At 41.0% G+C, this 19374-nt stretch overlaps 1 protein-coding gene across 1 annotated transcript in view; it reads left to right on the forward strand.

Annotated features, from left to right (window-relative positions):
- The window catches only part of cdc73 (cell division cycle 73, Paf1/RNA polymerase II complex component, homolog (S. cerevisiae)), a 498975-nt gene that overhangs the window by 323032 nt on the left and 156569 nt on the right, over nt 1–19374 (forward strand). The window contains exons 15-16 of the mRNA XM_085982387.1: nt 10338–10373; nt 10678–10765. Of these exons, the coding sequence (XP_085838513.1) occupies nt 10338–10373; nt 10678–10765 (124 nt within the window). The remainder of the gene's footprint in view (nt 1–10337; nt 10374–10677; nt 10766–19374) is intronic.

The raw sequence follows: 19374 nt of genomic DNA on the forward strand, positions 1-19374 counted from the left end.
TATAGATACCACATATGATAAATTTGCAATGCAGCTAAAACATCCATTCCCTCAGAAGCCCAAAAGGTGTATCCTTAAGCTATGCAAATGAATATAACTCTAAAGTTCATAAGATCAACTTGCTCACCTGGCCACCACCAAGTTTATTGCAGTTACAACCCAACAGAATTATACTCAAAATATCTAGATTAATGGAAGGCCAGTTAAATCCCGTATAGGTTTTGAATTTGGTGCTGGACAAACTGCTGTCGAGGTGTGCCAGTGGCTTTGTTTGACCTTAAGCGGTCACATTTGGAATTGTTACTTTGCTCCATTTTAGCCTGGAGTATTCATGAATGTATGCCTTTGTCAGAACCCACAACATCATGTTTGATTTATGAATAGGGCAGTTGCTATACTACATTTGTCATTGATGCCAACAATTGTATCAGGGTTTCACATCTGTCAGGAAAATGTTGTGCCAATTTTTTATCTGCTATGTTGTGTTCCTTCCATTCACTGGAAGGCAGTGATTCACCACCTGATTTCTGTTGACCCTGGTACAGGAAACTTTGCGATATCCGACACCGACGGGACCGAGCTGGTGCCGTTAGATCAAAACTTCCGGATAGACCAGCGCTATTGTTGAAGGATACGGAGGTTTTCATCTCCGTATCTGACAACAAACACTGTTGCTTAGCAACAGCTTGTAAACACTCGGCCCGTACCTTGGAAGCGTCTCTGAAGCTGTTGCTAAGCTACAGAGACGCTTTCCACAGCCTGACTGTTTTATAAAAAAAAAAAAAGCTAGGGGAAGAAGAAAACCTAACAAAACGGCTGCTGATTTCTGCCGTTAGATCGAGGTTTCCGGACATACAACCTCCGGATAAACCAAAGTTTCCTGTAATTACTAATGGTCAAGAATTAGCTAATGTAAGTGTAATAGCTCGAGAACACAACCTTTTGGACCCCTTTCAGGAGCTCCAAGAAGAAATCCCGACTCAGTGGGTAGCACTCACTCTCGCCTCTGAGTTTTGAAGGTTGTGGGTTCAAGTCCCACACCAGGGACCCGAGGACAAAATCAAGGCTGACACTCCTGTGCAGTTCTGAGGGAGTGCTGCACTGTCGGAGGTGCCGCCTTTCAGATGAGGCCTCGTCTACCCTCTCAGGTGGACATAAACGATCCCATGGCACTATTTGAAAGAAGACCAAAAGAGTTCTCCCCGGTGTCCTGGCCAATATTTATCCCTCAATCAACATATAAAAATAGATTATCTGGTCATTAGCACATTACTGTTTGTGGGACCTTGCTGTGTGCAAATTGGCTGCCACGTTACCTACATTACAACTTCAGTAAACTGTAAAGTGTTTTGGGATGTCCTGAAGTTGAGAGAGGCATATAAATGCAAGTCTTTCTCTCCACTTCTTCTGAAGGGAGGGATGCTCGTGGGGTGTGGTGGGGTGGGGTGGGGGGGCACGATGGAAGTGAAAGATGCAGATACATTTCAGTGTAGAGAAATGAGAATTGATGTTTTTTGTAAATAAGAATAGAGAGAGGATATATACAACAACTTACATTTATAAGTACCTTTAACATAGTAAAAGGTCCCAAAGCGCATCACAGGAGTGTTATCAAACAAAATTTTGACATTAAATAATGAGGGTTTAAATGGATTAGGGAAGCAGTTAGACAGGTGTCAGCATAAGTAGAAAAGGCCACAAACGGCTAACAGCATCATAAGTTTGGAATCTAGAAGTACAGAATACAAAACCAAGCAGGTAATGTTTAACTTTAGACCACCTTTGGAGTATTGTATTTAATTTTGGGCACCCCTTTATAAGAATGATGATATAAAAGCCTGGAAAAGGTGCAGCAGCATAGGTCCATTAGGGTGATACCAGGGATGAGATGGTACAATTATAAAGAGAGACTTGAGAAATGTGTGTATTATCCAGACACCTAAGTTTGTACTGTGGTTTACGTTACCTTGTATGTGGAATCAGTTGTACGGCCCAGATTATGCGACTTTGTAGTTGTGCTTAGTTTCTTTCTAGACTTGCTGACAAAACTCTTGGCAGGATACCCTTTAATTAGAGCTCCTTTTAGTGACCAAATAGAAACCACTTTAGAAAGCTTCGAAAGTACCAGCAAAGCATGAACGCACTGACTTTAAAAGGCTATGTGAACTCAACAGTTTTGACATCCTTGTCTCATGCCAGAGGTGGCTTCATGCAGATTGGTTACTCATCCCTTTGGGAAATACAGCGGAGAGCCTGCAATCTGCCATTGTGCTTCAGTGTGCCAACATGCTGCATCATTGACTGTTTCCTATGATCTACAAATGTTTCTTTCAAACCCCTTTTGCGGGGAGATTTTTATCCGCATTATTGAAATTGCTAGTTTTAACATGTTTCAAGTGCTCCAGTTTACTTGAAACACTTTAAGGCTAGTATAATCATTAGTGAAGAGTTAACTGTTGAAGTGAATACATGAATAAAAATGAGCTATATGCAAGCAAAATTAATTAGCAAAATAAATCATGCGTGTGATGCTCAAAATGAGAATCCCAAGTACTATTTATGCATTCAGCTGAATCAATGATCGTCTCCTCTAACAGAAAAGAATTCTGATGGAATTGCATTTGCAACTTGAGCATTGAAGACAACTGCCACTCAGTGACCTGCATTTGAACATGTTTTACATTTTCAATTTCATCTGCATTATTTTAATTAGCTGTAACATTAAAGTAAAGTTTATTGCAGTTAACTTCTTACAATTAATTGCAATTGGAGTGAAGAAAATTGGTCTTGGGGTGTGGTTAACATCGGCAAAGTCACATATATTGCCCATCCCTAGGGCCACCTTTTTGAACTACATGCTAGGTTGCTTTAGAGGACTTTCGTATCAACCACATAATGTGGGAGTGGAGCTTACATGTAGGCCACGCCAGGTAGGGGTGAAAGGTGCTGAAGAACCAGTTGGTTTTTCGATGATGATTGGTAGCTTTCATGGTCGTTTTATCTGGTGCTAACACAAGTTAAATTATTATGGTGGGACTCTGGCTTGTGAGTCCAGTACCATACCACTGCACTACTGTATCCATGTCCTGGTCTGTTCTGTACAATAGAAAAAATACATATTTTGATCAAATGATCTTGAATAGTATTGGGAAAGAATTACAGTGCAGTTAATCAACAATATTATCTGAATGTCCCTTTAGATCTGAAATATTTTTTAAGATATGGCTTATATATTTGCCATTTAGGAAATTGTAGAATCAGAAATAGATTTTATTTGATAGAATAGAAATCTGTTGTAGAAAAATCAATTGTACTGATGTAATTCTGAACTGTTGTAATTAGTAATTAAAATCTAAGAGCAAAACAAACTGCATCACCAGTATTGGACCATTAAAGCCTTCCTTGGTCAGCAAGGTGCAGATCAATGCCAGGTCCTGGTTTTAAAGTCTGCATTGAATGTTATGGATCCTTCTTGGTGACCAACACACATGAAGCCTTTCTTTGCCGTCTTGCATTGCAGCACAACTTTTTGGAGTTTGAAACTTCCTTGAAACTAAACACAAGGGTTTGACGTGACCAATTTATTCACTTCAATGGAAGCCTGCCCTGGTTAAAAAGGTGACCATACTCAGTTTCTCCATAACTTTAATATTTGCTAACTTTATTAAAATGGCAGAGGATTTGGAACAGGTCAGTCGGTCAATGTTACTGGGTATGGATGTTACCGATGCAGAATATAAATGACAAGTTTTTAGGAGCAAACAAAACACATAGAAGCCATGTATGTCCCCCAAATTCAAAATAATGTGGTAAGAAGAAGCCAAAGTGACTGGTCATGTACAAAGACAAATAAGACCTAAACAATTTTGTTTTTATAAATTAAAAGTAGATAATACACCAAAACAAATATGAGTACCAAAAACAGTTAAAAATAACTAAGGCTGCTCTTAGATCAGCAAAAAATTAATGGAAAGGAAGATCGCGGATGACTGTGGTAGCAATGGCAAAACCCTTTTCAGCTATGCGAAGAGTCAGAGGACCATCAAAGACTATTGGGCCGCTGAAAGTTTGATGTCAGTAATGGGTAGGATGCTCGAGAGAATCACTATACGGTCACTTCGATCAAGAAGGCCATGTTGGGAACACCTAACGCGCTTCTGGAAAAGAAGAGTGTGTTTTACCAAACTGATTGATTGAATTTTTTGAAGAAGTCACCAGGTTAGTGGATGAGAATAACCTGATCGGCACTGTCTACCTGGTCAAATGCTAAACATACATAACGCCATCCAGGGATCAGTGAAATAAAGAGAGCGGAGTGCTTTAGTGCATTAATCTCTAAAGGTCCATGGCCAATGTCATGAAACTATAGCTAAAGCGAACAGGGTTCTAGGGTGTATTCACAGGATAATTTGCTATAAAACAAGGCATACCATTTTGTTCTTGGTTAGGCTTCAGATAGAATAGTGTATCCAGTTTTGGTCTACTAATATGATGGGGAATATTGAGGTTTTGGAAAGGGTGGAGCAGAGTGCCACAAGGTTAATTCCCAGTGTAAAACACCTTAGTTACCCAGATACGAGTTGGGCAATGTTTCCTTTTAAGCTGTGCGATTGCACAGCGCTCTGGAAGTCCTGCGCAGCTGGTGAGCCAGCTTTTAAATTGAAAAACCGGGCATGCACGGAATTTTGAATGGGCCGCATGGCCCCCCAAAAAATTAGAGGGAACATTGGAGTTGGGTCTCTATACTTTAGAGAAGTGTAAACGTTGGGGTAATTTGATTGAGGTTCATGAAATAATGATGGGACTAGATTGTGTTTATGTAGATCAATTATTTAAACTGAATAGGTTAAGGAGGACCAGGAGTCACGCTTACAAGCTATGTAAGGTTAGAACTAGGTTGGATGTTAGGAAGTTCTTCTTTTCCCTGAGAATAGTGGACCTATGGAATAGGTTGCTGGCTCGTGCTTATTCTTATTCTCTGTATTCCTTCAAGCGAGAGTTGGACCTGTTTCTGGCTGGAGTGGAGATAACCTCGTACAAGAGGTAGAAATCAGGGCTAGCATTTTAATTTTATTTGTTTATGGGATGTGGGCGTCACTGGCAAGGCCAGCATTTATTGCCCATCACTAACTGCCCTTGAGAAGCTGGTGGTGAGCCACCTTCTTGAACCGCTGCAGTCCATGTGATGAAGGTACTCCCACAGTGCTGTTAGGGAGGGGGGTTCCAGGATTTTGACCCAGCGACGATGAAGGATTGGCAATATATTTCTAAGTCAGGATGGTGTGTGACTTGGAGGGGAACTTGGAGGTGATGGTGTTCCCATGATATCCTCGACCAGTTTCAATCGCCTAAGAGGAATTTTCCATTTCCACCCCCTAGTTCCCGCAATTGGCCTGATTTGTACCTGTTATTTTTGCCTTTACCAGTAGATCACATGGTTCCCAGTGGGTAGGTGTGTATTAATTTTAATGCATAAAACATTACAATTATGTGAGACAAGCTAGATGGACCCAATAGGTCTTGTATGGTATGTTCATATGTTCCAAGACAGCTCAACATTCAAGTTCTGCACGGAAATACACTCCTGTAGATCAGATCAGTAAACTTGGAAGCGCTCTCAAATTCCTCAATTGAAGCACTGAATAGGCAGCATTCTGTGCTAGCTCACATAACTCAGTTGAAGGTGCCTGTTGTCTGAAGTTCACATAACTGCTCCCACCTCTGCTCACATTTGCCCAGCTTTACGGTTCAGTATCTAGTCTACCGTTGCCTACTGCTGGCCCTGGTTGAATGACCAGAGCATCTAAATCTATACCCATGCTATTTTATCATTCTGATTGGTGCAGCTTTCGGCACCATCTCAAGAATTTATGTAGATCTCAGTACAGTGCAAATTCAAGTCAGTAACTAACACCAAGATTCAACAGGAGTAAGCAGTGCCAGGTGCTAAATCCTGATAAACACTCTTCTGGGAAGAAAAATAAGAATAAATATTGAAAGTGGACTCTCTTCACTGGGACATTCCCAAAGATTTGTTCAGTGTTCTGAGCTCAGTTATTTAGAACTCTTCTCAACATATGAGTGTCTTTAAGTTGCATACCAGAGTGTTGTCTTCTGACATGTCATTAGACAGATCCCAACTCTAGCACTGATTTAGGCTCTAGTACAGATAAGCCTGTACTATTGGCTGTGATTGTGTAGCCTAACTTCCAGGTGGAGTTGAGCATCTTTTCATAGGTAGTGTTCACTTTTTCAGTGCTTAATAATCCAGAGTTTAAAACATTCCTTTGCCCCTTATTTAGCACATGTCTTAATTCATGAATATACTAAACTTTCTTGATTAGGAGTCTAATTACCTGACAGATATACTCTGATGCCAGTAAAGACTCTATAATCGACCTTATAAATGTGTCAAGATTTCCTAGGTTTTCATTTGCCTTCACCAATACTGATACTTGATTGGGAGAATTGATAACAAACTACCACAGTGGCTATGAGGCGATTATAGGCTTTGCAGAGCCCTTGGTGTAATGTACATCTGAGTTTAGAGTTGATTTGATATTAACTACCTCAGCAGTAAGCATACAGTGGGATCATTTGTCAGTGGCATGCGGTATTTGAAATCTGAAATGAAGATAAATAAAAGTTCCACTCTCCGGAAGCAGTAAGTTACAAAAATAAAAGCCCTATTTCAAAAAATATAGGACTGCGATTTATCGGTGACTTATACTTTCCATAGCAGTTTCTGATTTTTGTAATAAAAACATAACTGAAGAGATGAGCTGTTGTTAGAGAACCTCTTCATAAATCGTTAAGAATGTTGTAGAAAGCACTTTTAACATAAATTTTGAATGTTAAAAACATGGCCAGGAGGATTGCATGTATTTTTATCGTTCTCTCTATACTCTCCAGTCTGCCTCTTGTCCAGTCTGCCTTTTACACAAATTGACTTCACAAAAGCAGTGCGACTATGTTTGGGGGTCAGTGGTTGCAGAAGATATTGTGCCAATTGACTAACATTTATGCACTGAATGCTCAGCAATACCAGTACTTGTGCTGTATTTAACGGACTTTTACTGTGAATTTTGAAAGCTTGGTTTTAATGTTGGTATTTCTGTAGAGGCAAAGACGTATCCACACAGTTCAGTGATGATGATATGTCTCTAGTGACTCTAGGATGTGTCAAAGGGACACAATCATTGTACAAAATAACCGAGTGGAAATTTTTTCCAGGCCTTGGGGTTACCAATTTTAATTTGTTCTGTTTATACATTAGATTTGAGTCTTGTTTTTGGAAAAATGTCATTGAATAACTCGGCACTTGTAATATAGAGCTCTCAGCAAGAGAAGCAGTAAAAAATTTCATCAAAGAGAGTAAGGCACAGTTATTAGCAATGGAATCCAACAATGGAAGGTCATTGTATGATCTATATACAAACTAGAAAACATAGTGTGATAAACTACACTTCCTCCCACCCCACCTCCTGTAAGGACTCTATTCCATTCTCCCAGTTTCTCCGCCTCCGCTGCATCTGCTCCGACGATGCCACCTTCAATACCAGTGCTTCCGACATGTCTTCCTTTTTCCTCAACTGAGCATTCCCCTCTACTGTGGTTGACACGGCCCTCGACCGTGTCTGTTCCATCTCCCGCACTTCTGCCCTCACCCCTGCCCCATCCTCCCGGGACCACGATAGAGTTCCTCTTGTCCTCGCCTTTCACCCCACCAGCCTCCACATTCAACGGATCATCCTCCGCCATTTCCGCCACCTCCAGCATGATCCCACCACCAAACGCATCTTCCCCTCACCTCCCTTTTCAGCATTCCGTAGGGACCGCTCCCCCCGCAACACCCTGGTCCACACCTCTTATCACCCCTTCCCCTTCACCCGGCACCTTCCCGTGCAAGTGCAGGAGATGCAACACATGCCCTTATACCTCCCCCCTTCCCACTGTCCAGGGCCCCAAACACCCCTTCCAGGTGAAACAGCGATTTACTTGTACTTCTTGCAATTTAGTATACTGTATTCGTTGCTCACGATGTGGGCTCCTCTACATTGGGGAGACCAAACGCAGATTGGGTGACCGCTTTGCGGAACACCTCCGTTCAGTCCGTAAGGGACCCCCAAGCTTCCGGTCGCCGGTCACTTTAATTCACCGTTCCATTTCCACTCAGACCTTGTCGGCCTCTTGCATTGTTCCACGGAAGCTCAGTGTAAGCTCGAGGAACAGCACCTCATCTTTCGATTAGGCACTTTACAGCCCTCTGGACTCAACATAGAGTTCAACAATTTCAGATCATAACCTCGACCCCTATCATATATATATTTTTTATCCACACTTTTTGTTTGTGCCTTTTTTTCTTCTCTCCCACATGGCAGCTGTCTTTCATTCTGCCAGCGCAATTCGCACTTCATCTGGAGCCATCCTTTGTTTCTTAACCTATCCCATTACCATCTCCTCTTGCCTTGAATATCTCTTAATGCCTCTTTACTTCTCCTGCCTTCCATCCTATCACAGACCTTCCCTTTTGATCTTTCATCCCCTCCCTCATTTCCAGCCCCTAAACTTGCTTTAAAATCTGTTCCATTTCCTGCTTTTTTCCAGTTCTGACGAAAGGTCTTCGACCTGAAACGTTAACTCTGTTTCTCTCTTGACGGATGCTGCCCGGCCTGCTGAGTTTTTCCAGCGTTTTCTGTTGTTATTTCAGATTTCCAGCATCTGCAGTATTTTTGCTATTGTGTGATAAACAGTATTGTCTATTAATTAATAAAATGTGGAGGTGGGAAGTTGGCAAGGGCTCAGTTACCAAAGGCAGCGGCTTGGAAGGGAGGAAAAGAGTCAAATGAGGATCAAGAGATGTCACTGCCTTTAGCTGTCAGTTTGAAGCAGAGGCTTTTAGTGAACTAGCCTCGAATATCAAAGAGAACCAGACTGTCTGATATTTCAAAAATTTTCTTTGATCAATGAAGAGCAGCAATGTTTCATAAAACTCTAACCATGGATCTAGAGTTCGAGCTATTGGGGTCTTCCAGTCTTGAAAAATAGTCCGTTTGTCAATTGCAAGACCATACATCAATAACCTGGCTATAGTTCTGGAATCCAGTTTAAATAGCTGACAGTTGCCCAAGTTTGGAGAAAGAAGGAGGAAACTTCCTGCAGAATTTCCTCACAGCCCCAAAACATCTGACTAGGTGTCCATCACTTCTTTCCATTTCCAGCTTAAGCCCTTATTTTGATACCCATTCATTCCACTTAAGGTTATTAACTAAAAGGAATAATTTTACTAATCTCTCAATTTTACCTTCTGAGACGAGCGTAACAAAATTCTAGCACCATGGTTCAGCCGTGGCTGATGACCCTTGAGTGTACAGTCTGGATACCCAAAGTAAGATTTATTCCAATAATTGGTTAATATAGTAGGGCAGAGGTAGTAGATTGTGTTATATATTAAAGTTTAATTATTCTCTATCTCCAGTTGTACAGCATGGAAAATAGTTGTATTGTAGCATCTTGGTTCAGGGACTCTTAAACATGGGATGAATTTCCACACGTCAGACATGCAAAAAATTGTTCCATTTATTGTAAAGAATCTATGCATGAATAATTTTTCTAAATATTTAAAGTCCTAATTCTTCAACATGCATAATCATGCAACTTCTTTTCAGCTAATAAACTCCTATATATGACATGAGTGGATCTTATAATCAAATCATTAAGTGGGGTTCAAAAGACAACCACTCAATTATTATATATAGTGCAATTTTAATGTTTCTACTGATAACTTCAGTAAGTCAAATCTATTATGAAGATACAGATTTGTTGGACTTAGAAATGGTGAGTAGCAAAAATACAATAACGTGTGTTTCACTTGTAACTTTATTTTTTTAACATTTACTTTCTATAACATGACACTTCTTAAGTTTTTTAGTTGATATATATTGATCAAAGTAAGAACATTCTTTTAGCAGAATTATTTAAAACATTGGTGTAATTGTGAAAAATGTGTGCTAAACGAAGCATTCCTACTAGCAGTTCCTGTCATCAAATTAACTAAAGAAATAAGTATTTTTCCAGTGAGATCTGTCTGATCATTTGAGATCAGGGACCAGCAAGTCAAAGGCTAGAACTCACATAAAATAAATGGTTATCTCAAAAGTTTTGGATGGAGCCTTTTGGGGGGAGCGAATTAGGTGGGGAGAAGAAACAGGGATACAAAATATGCTGTAGGTAAAACCATGATTGGATCAGTTGTGATGCATGTTGGAGTGTTTTCTGTATATCTGCATATTGTAACAGGATGTCCTATTTTTAATGCATATTTATTTCTCCAACAGTTTCGCAGGCAAGGCCACCGCCAAATCAAAAGAAGGGTAAGAACCATGATTCAGCACTTACATTTTCTTTAAGTTTTACATTCGGGAAAAATATGCACCTCTGCAGCCAAGAAATAGTATAGTAAGGTTGCACTAAACAATATTGTTACCAAAACAATCTCAGCACTCTGACATTAAAATATTATTAAAAAATTAGCAGAAGCGTTTGCATTTGTAAACTACATAAATCAGGACTGAGTTAATGATGGCATTTATTGTGATCTAAATAAGAAACTGTTACTTTTAGCCCCACACCATTTTGGGTAATAGAAAACTTCAAAGGACTGTCTCTTCCTTCCAGGCTCTCGAACTCCTATCATTATTATTCCAGCAGCTACCACTTCTTTAATTACCATGCTGAATGCAAAAGATCTCTTGCAAGACTTAAAGTAAGTAGTAGAATAAATTGTATGTCTTAGAAAGTGCTTCATGCTGGTTTAAAATAAATTCTGGTAGAGTGGAAGTTGTGGGGAATGGATTGCTATCAGAGCATAAATGGCAAACATCCTCCACTGCTGATATACTACACTAAAATTGATAAGCCATGAAAAATATTCATAAGTCTTGTAAACTCTAACCTGTAAAAACTGAAAGATCCATTGATTTTTGAAAACTACAACTTCCATGCTAGTTTGCATATCTTTTCTTGGGTTAACTTTGTAATTAGCAAAAACATTTTCTATATATTTATGCTGTTTTTCTCTCTGGCAAAATGAATAAGACCATTGCCTCTCAGGTATTAAGATAATAATTTTGGGTTGCAGACTTCCTGGCCATTTGCATCATTCTGTGATTAGAAAGTAAAAGGTAGAGTTGAAGTGAGGTGCGACCAGCTACATTTGCTCTTCCACTGGGAATTGAAGTACCTGTATTTAGGGCACTGAAACTCCAAACTCTGGTTGTAAAGCTGTGGCCTGTGTTGCTAGGCTATGGCACGCCAGTATACAAATTGTTGTTGTTGGAGAATGTATAATACGGGGCACTTGCATCGATTGTACAAAATTTCACACTGGAGATAACTAGATGCTATTCCTATGAAGGCGTGGAATTAAATAGAGAAAAAAGCTAAACTCTGTCCTTATGGATTATTCAGCGCGTTACTTTTAGACAATGCACGGTCCATTGCTCTCTTAACATGATTCAATAAATGTGCCAAACATCATAATCTGCTTTCTGATATTTTATAACTTACTCTTGTGGCTACCTACTCTATGTTCATCACTTCAGTGTCAGTATTCGCATTCATTCAATTCTGTTGGGTCCATTTGTGAGCTAATTTCTTCTCATTTTAAAAAAAAGTTTAATTGTGCAAATGTGAAAAATATGTTAGTTATATCCCTGTACATATTTCATATGGACTGCAGCGGTCCAAGAAGGCGGCTCACCACCATCTTCTCAAGGGCAATTAGGGATGGGCACTAAATGCAGGCCTAGCCAGCGACGCCCACATCCCATCAATGAATAAAAAAAAAGTAGGCTTCCTGTGGAGAAAGAAGAAACAATTTAAATGTGACCATGTGCTTTAAGCGAAACAACATGACATGGTAACTGATTATTGACGTAATGAAACTCACTACGCACTTGGTTTGAGTATAAAGCAAGGCTTTAATCAACTTGTTTCATAACATGGAGGTCTAGTTGTACTTCACTAGTTCCTTGTCTGACAAAATGTCCCTAGCAAGCTGGGGCCGACGCCCGAATATTTATACTCCTTGGATGGCTCCACCAGCTGGCTGTCCAGCATTATTTCACGAGTAGTTTCTTGATGAATGATGAGATTTATAACAATTATTATGAATGAAGGTTACCTTACCTTATGGGAGTACATCTGGTGTGAAAGATGTGGGTCAAGTAAAAGACCTGCTTGTCATAGTGACTTGTGGACACATTTACAGAATTCAAATGTTCTCTGCTGATAGATATAGATGGTATATGCACATATGTGAACTAACATAGTCATTTTTAAAAAATAAGCCACAAATGATCTGACTAAATAATTTATGGCGAAAGCTTATATTAACACACAATTACTAGTATCTGATTTATGTTCTACTTTGCTAAAATGTTCTGATATTATAAATTGCCATTTAAAGCAAATCTAATATTGTATAGAATTATTTAGGAATATACTTAAATCAAGAAAGGGGCCAATTGCAATTTTCAGTTACAGTCTAGAACTAATGTAACATTTTGAAGTTTTTTTCCTTAAAATAATCTGAGCAGCAAAACTTGATGTCCTTGCTATAATGTACAATGACAGCATATCCCAGGTAAGCTTCTAAACCACTTTGAGCACATAGTTGAGGGACCAAAACAAAGATGAAGCTCCAGGAAAAAGAAAGAAAACAAACACTTGAAAAAGCAAATGTATCAAGAGGAAAATTGATCTTCATCAGAATTCAAATCAAATCAAATCAAATCAACTTTTATTGTCATTGTTAGTGCACAAGTGCAGTACAACGAAATGTAGGCTTGCGGCTCCCGAGAGTGTACATTTAGATTAAGACATCTAAACATTCAACATACATTTGGCTTGTAATACATTAACATAAGCATAACCATAATAAAGTGCATTGGCAGATGTGCAGGCTTTAGAGTTTATTTGTGGAGTTCAGTAGGATGACAGCCCTGGGAAAGAAGCTGTTCCTAAATCTGGTCGTACGGGTGCGAATGCATCTGTAGCGTCTCCCAGATGGCAGGGGGGCGAACAGGCTGGGGTGGGTAGGGTCTTTGATGATGGACCGTGACCTCCGTAAACAGCGTTTCTGGTATATGTGCTCTATGGTCGGTAGCCGGGTGCCGGTAATGCGTTGGGCAGTTTTGACTACCCGCTGCAGGGCTTTCCGGTCATAGTAGCTACAGCTGCCATACCATACTGTGATACAGTTTGTCAGGATGCTCTGTATTGTGCAGCGGTAAAAGTTAGAGAGGATCAGGGGTGACAGGTTACATCCCTTCAGCCTCCTTAAGAAATATAGGCGCTGCTGGGCCTTCACCAGAGAGGAGGTATTGAGGGACCAGGAGAGGTCTTCCGTGATGTGGACTCCGAGGAACTTAAAGCTGTATCTGTAATAAATTAACTTTACTTATTTTTAATGGATTATTTATTTTTGGAAATGAGACAAGTGATTGTGTATTTTCAACCTTGGGATTTTTTTCCCCCCTAAACTTCTGACTAGAAGACAAAAAAAACTGAAGACCAAGTGAAAAGGAGTACTTAGTTGCAACTTAAATAAAATGATAGAACAATCGGGACTGCTGGAGCGTTTTCATTTCAGTAAAGATGATCATTTTAAAATGGTTCTTAAAGTTGAGTCAACTTGTATTTTAAACATTGAACTTAATTGTTGAGAGTGAATCATTTATAATATCAGCTAGCATGGGTCAAGAAGGGAAGTTGGGTAGTCAGGAGTGAGCACAGGAGCTATGTATGATGGATGAGTTGAGCTTGAGGAAGGCAAATGGGAATTTGGGAGAAACTAGACAGACAGGGCTTCAGGACTAGGGTAGGAGAGGGACTGGGGAAGGTTTGGCTTAGTGGGGAAGGAGGAGGAAGCAGCTGAACGAATGGCCTCTACCTTGGCGATGAAGGAATGTATGAGCTCCTCACATTTGTAAGAAGTGAGGGGGAGGAACATGGGCAATGGGGTTCAAGGAGGTGGTTGATTTTAGAGAAAAGGAGCCTAGAGTTATCTCTGCCATGCAGAACGTTCCTAAAATTGTGACTTATTTTTGTAAGTTTACCAAAGACTTCCCAAATTTATCTAACATGGATACTTAAATACCCTAAAATATAGCAGCATTGCTAACTTAGTTGGTAAGGGCAGTTCTGTAAATAATGTAAGGTCCCAGATTTGTTTCTAATTCATGTGCTGGCTTAGCTAATTTCAACTGGGGTGATAATTGACCCTAGCACCCCTGGGCGAAGGATAATACAATCCGTGTTCCTGACCCTAATTGCTATTCATTGAGGATTGTGAGCATTGGGTGAGTACAGGTTCACTTGCAATGTCCTTCACAGTCGGATAGCTTGTACAGATTACTGTGTGAAGGATGGCCTGTTGGCCAGGGTGCCAGAAGACTGCTGATGTCCATGCTTCTAATAAGAATTGATGCCTTCAGGTGAGGAGGAGAGAAGCTAATAATAGAAAGAAAAAAAATCAACAACAAAAAATAATTTGTTAATTCCCAAAAACACTTTATATCAGCAAGCCTGTGTGGTATAATAGCTGCAACCCTCAGGTGCTCAATATCCACTCAATTTTGCAGAACGTACACACATTTTGTATCCTGTAAATGCAAATGTTTTTTGTAAATATTCATACTGAATGTTTTAAAATGAAATGATACGGGGGTGGGAAATTCTAGAACATTTTTATTTGTATTTCCAAGTGTGCTATAAAACAGAGTACAAAATAGCAGATGCAGTTCTCAAATGTTAAGTACAGTAGTCATCAAATTTCAAATCAAATTAATTCTGAAAAGCAGCTTGTTTGCATTTCCAGTATGGACTATAATTGAAGCATGAAGTAGGATTGTTTAAATGGACTGAGAATGAGATTATAAGTGAGCATTAGAAAATAATGGTACATGTAGTGTGTAATGTACGCAATTTGGAGACGATAGACAGATGCTTACAGTCGACTTGTAAGTCAGGTACAGGAAACTCTCTGTTAACCGGCAAAATTCAGGAGTAGGTTCAGGTAAGTTTTACTTCATATTAGTGGCCGTTCCTGGATCTGTGGCTGTGTAATCGGGGTTCCTGCACTTGTTGCTAAGCAACAGGGACGCTTGGTCTGTGGCCGGGGTTCTTGCACCTGTTGCTAAGCAACAGGGAAGCCTGGATTTGTTGCTGTGTACGGAGCTCTCGTACCTTTTAACTATACCTCTCTGTAATCCGGACTTTTTGATAAACCGGCACCACGCCGGTCCTGTCGGTGCCGGATAAAAAAAGAGTTTCCTGTAGTACTAAATGTAGTGAAAGGATCAGTGCAAAATTAAAGAAAATCTAGAGTGCTGAGGGGGTATTAGGAACACTATAGCTTCATAGAATCCAAGATGTTCTTTCTGTAAACATTACAGGAAAGTATTTGCTCATCAGTTAGAAGCAATGTTACTGCCCTAAAATTCAGTTTTTAATAGATAACTTGAATTATTCAGGATCGGAAGTGTTTCATATTACTGTTGATTTGAATCAGATAAGCAGTCAAATTTTAAAACCACTTTTTATGGAAACTTGGGTAGCGCACAACACCGACCTGCTATCAGAAGTCCTGTTGTGTAGCCAGTTATTCAAAGTACAGGTAGTGGAAAACTATCTGAATATTGTATCTTCTGGTAGCCTATTTAAGGATTTGATTGAACAGTAGTAAATGAGCAGTGTTTTGGTAATGGGATGCGATGCCAAGTAGTAGAAGGATTCGAAGTGAGTAATCTGTTCAAAATTGGAATGGGTTGGAGATTTAAGTTTAAAATGACGTTGTATGCAGCATTTGGGAACACCCTGTTTATGTTTTTTTTTGCTGGCGATGCATCCCTTTTCCAGACTTGCCAACTCTTCCAATTTGATGGTGAGACTCAAAATTTTGAATGTATTTTTGGTATCGATCACAATCTTCCAAGTAAAATCTTAACCTATTTTATAATTCCTGGTAGTTAATTGAGATTTTGTACATTTAACAGTTCTAGGCATATACACATTTATGTAATGCTGGCTATCTTTAGCTTGGCAGTATGGAACTTTTTACAGTTATGACGAATAGGGAAATCAATTAAGAATTGTCGCTAGTGCCAGGAATTTAGTCCGATGCTCTGCTATATATTTGGTGGAAACCCAGTTTACATGTGCAAACCAGTTGTCTGCCATATCCGTCTCCACTTCAATTCATCATGCTCTCTCCTGAGCTCACTACCCTCCTAGCCTCCCTTAATCTCTCCCTCCATGTAAACTCTCCAACCAATATTCGCGGCCACCCCCTCAACCTTGCCAGCTCTCGTGGCCTCGCTACTCCCATCATGTCAATTGCAGATAAGGCCATCTCTGACCACTTCCTTGTATCGCTCTCCACCTACATCCGCCCCAGCACCAGAAAAAACTCTCCCAATATCTGCCTTCCACCCCCAACCCTATTTCCTTCTGTGTCCGGTTGATTCCGGAGATGAGGGGGTTGACTTATGAGGAAAGGTTGAGTAGGTTGGGCCTCTACTCATTGGAATTCAGAAGAATGAGAGGCGATCTTATCGAAACATATAAGATTGTGAGGGGGCTTGATCGGGTGGATGCGGGGAGGATGTTTCCACTGATGGGTGAGACTAGAACTAGGGGGCATAATCTTAGAATAAGGGGCTGCCATTTCAAAACTGAGATGAGGAGAAACTTCTTCACTCAGAGGGTAGTAAATCTATGGAATTTGCTACCCCAGAGAGCTGTGGAAGTTGCAACATTAAATAAATTTAAAACGGAGATAGACAGTTTCCTAGCTGATAAGGGAATTAGGGGTTACGGGGAGCGGGCTATCAAGCAGCACTTACTCGGCAATAAACTGCTAACTGACGCCAAGTTTGGGTTCCGCCAGGGCCACTCTGCATACAAAGATGGGAGGGAAAGTAGTGAGTGAGGAGGACATAAAAAACCTGCAAAGTGACATAGATAGGCTAAGTAAGTGGGCAGAGATTTGGCAGATGGAATACAATACTGGAAAGTGTGAGGTTATGCACTTTGGTAGGAAAAATCATAGAGCAAGTTATTATCTTAATGGCAAGAAACTGGAAAGTACTGTAGTACAAAGGGATCTGGGGGTCCTGGAACTCAAAAAGTTAGTATGCAGGTGCAGCAAGTGATCAAGAAGGCCAATGGAATGTTGGCTTTTATTGCTAGGGGGATAGAATATAAAAACAGGGAGGTATTGCTGCAGTTATACAAGGTATTGGCGAGACCGCACCTGGAATACTGCATACAGTTTTGGTGTCCATACTTAAGAAAAGACATACTTGCTCTCGAGTCAGTACAAAGAAGGTTCACTCGGTTAATCCCAGGGATGAGGGGGTGGTCATATGAGGAGAGGTTGAGTAGATTGGGACTCTACTCATTGGAGTTCAGAAGAATGAGAGGCGATCTTATTGAAACATATAAGATTGTGAAGGGGCTTGATCGGGTGGATGCGGTGAGGATGTTCCCAATGATGGGTGAAACTAGAACTAGGGGACATAATCTTAGAATAAGGGGCTGCTCTTTCAAAACTGAGATGAGGAGAAACTTCTTCACTCAGAGGGTGGTAGGTTTGTGGAATTTGCTGCCCCAGAAAGCTGTGGAAGCTACATCATTAAATAAATTTAAAACAGAAATAGATAGTTTCCTAGAAGTAAAGGGAATTAAGGGTTATGGGGAGCGGGCAGGAAATTGGACATGAGTCTAGGTTCGGAATGGTCATGGCCCTGTGGGTAGTGGAGCGGGCCCAGGGGCCGTGTAGCCTGGTTCTGCTCCTACTTCTTGTGTTCTAATTCTGTGTTAGATTTCAGGAGATGGTTTTATTCCTGTTCCTGGCTGGGGTGGAGATCGCCTTTACAGAAGGTAAGTACTGTAGAAAATATAGGGACAGTGATCTCCTGGACGAGTTTCGATCGCCTAGATGGGTCGGAGAGGAATTTCCCAGATTTTTTTTCTCCCAAATTGGCCATTGGGTTTTATATCTGGTTTTTCGCCTCTCCCGGGAGACCACATGGGTTCGGGTGGGATGGAGAGTGATAGAAGTTTTGAGGTTAGGATCAGATCAGCCATGATCTTATTGAATGGTGGAGCAGGCTCAAGGGGCCGATTGGCCTACTCCTGCTCCTATTTCTTATGTTCTTATGTTCAGCTCCTGACTTCATTACAGCCTTGGTCCAAACATGGACAGAAGAGCTGAACTCGAGGTGAAGTGAGAGTGACTGCCCTTGACATCAAGGCAGCATTTGATCGAGTGTGGCATGAAGGAGCCCTAGCAAAACTGAAGTCAATGGGAATCAAGGGGAAAACTCTCCATTGGTTGGAATCATACCTAGAACAAAGGAAGTTGGCTGTGGTTGTTGGAGGTCATTCATCTCAATCACATGACATCACTGCAGGAGTCCCTCAGGGCAGTGTCCTAGGCCCAACCATCTTCAGCTGCTTCATCAATGACTTTCCCTCCATCATAAGGTCAGAAGTGGGGATGTTCACTGATGATTGCACACTGTTCAGCACCATTCAAGACTCATCAGATACTGACGCAGTCCGTGTCCATATGCAGCAAGACCTGGACAACATTCAGACTTGGGCTGACAAGTGGCAAGTAACATTCGCACCACACAAGTGCCAGGCAATGACCATCTCCAACAAGCGAGACTCTAACCATCTCCCCTTGACATTCAATGGCATTACCATCGCTGAATCCCCCACTATCAACATCCTGGGGGTTACCATTGATCAGAAACTGAACTGGACCAGCCATATAAACACTGTGGCTACAAGAGCAGGCCAGAGGCTGGGAATTCTGCGGCAAGTGTCTCACCTCCTGACTCCCCAAAGCCTTTCCACCATCTACAAGGCACAAGTCAGGACTGTGATGGAATACTCTCCACTTGCCTGGATGAGTGCAGCTCCAACAACACTCAAGAAGCTCGACACCATTCAGGATAAAGCAGCCCGCTTGATTGGCACTCCATCCACCACCTTCAACATTCACTCCCTCCACCACCGGCGCAGTGTGTACCATCTACAAGATGCACTGCAGCAACTCGCCAAAGCTCCTTCAACAGCACCTTCCAAACCCGCGACCTCTACCACTTAGAAGGACAAGGGCAGCAGATGCATGGGAACATCACCACCTACAAGTTCCCCTCCAAGCCACACACCATCCTGACTTGGACCTGTATCGCCGATCCTTCACTGTCGCTGGGCCAAAATCCTGGAACTCCCTTCCTAACAGCATTGTGGGTGTACCTACACTGTAGTGTCCGTGTGTTGATAAAGACACTGAAG

Source organism: Somniosus microcephalus, chromosome 3 (assembly GCF_052327205.1).
Source record: "Somniosus microcephalus isolate GS21.2 chromosome 3, FLI_Smic_1.0, whole genome shotgun sequence".
In the NCBI taxonomy this organism is placed as follows: Eukaryota; Metazoa; Chordata; class Chondrichthyes; order Squaliformes; family Somniosidae; genus Somniosus; species Somniosus microcephalus.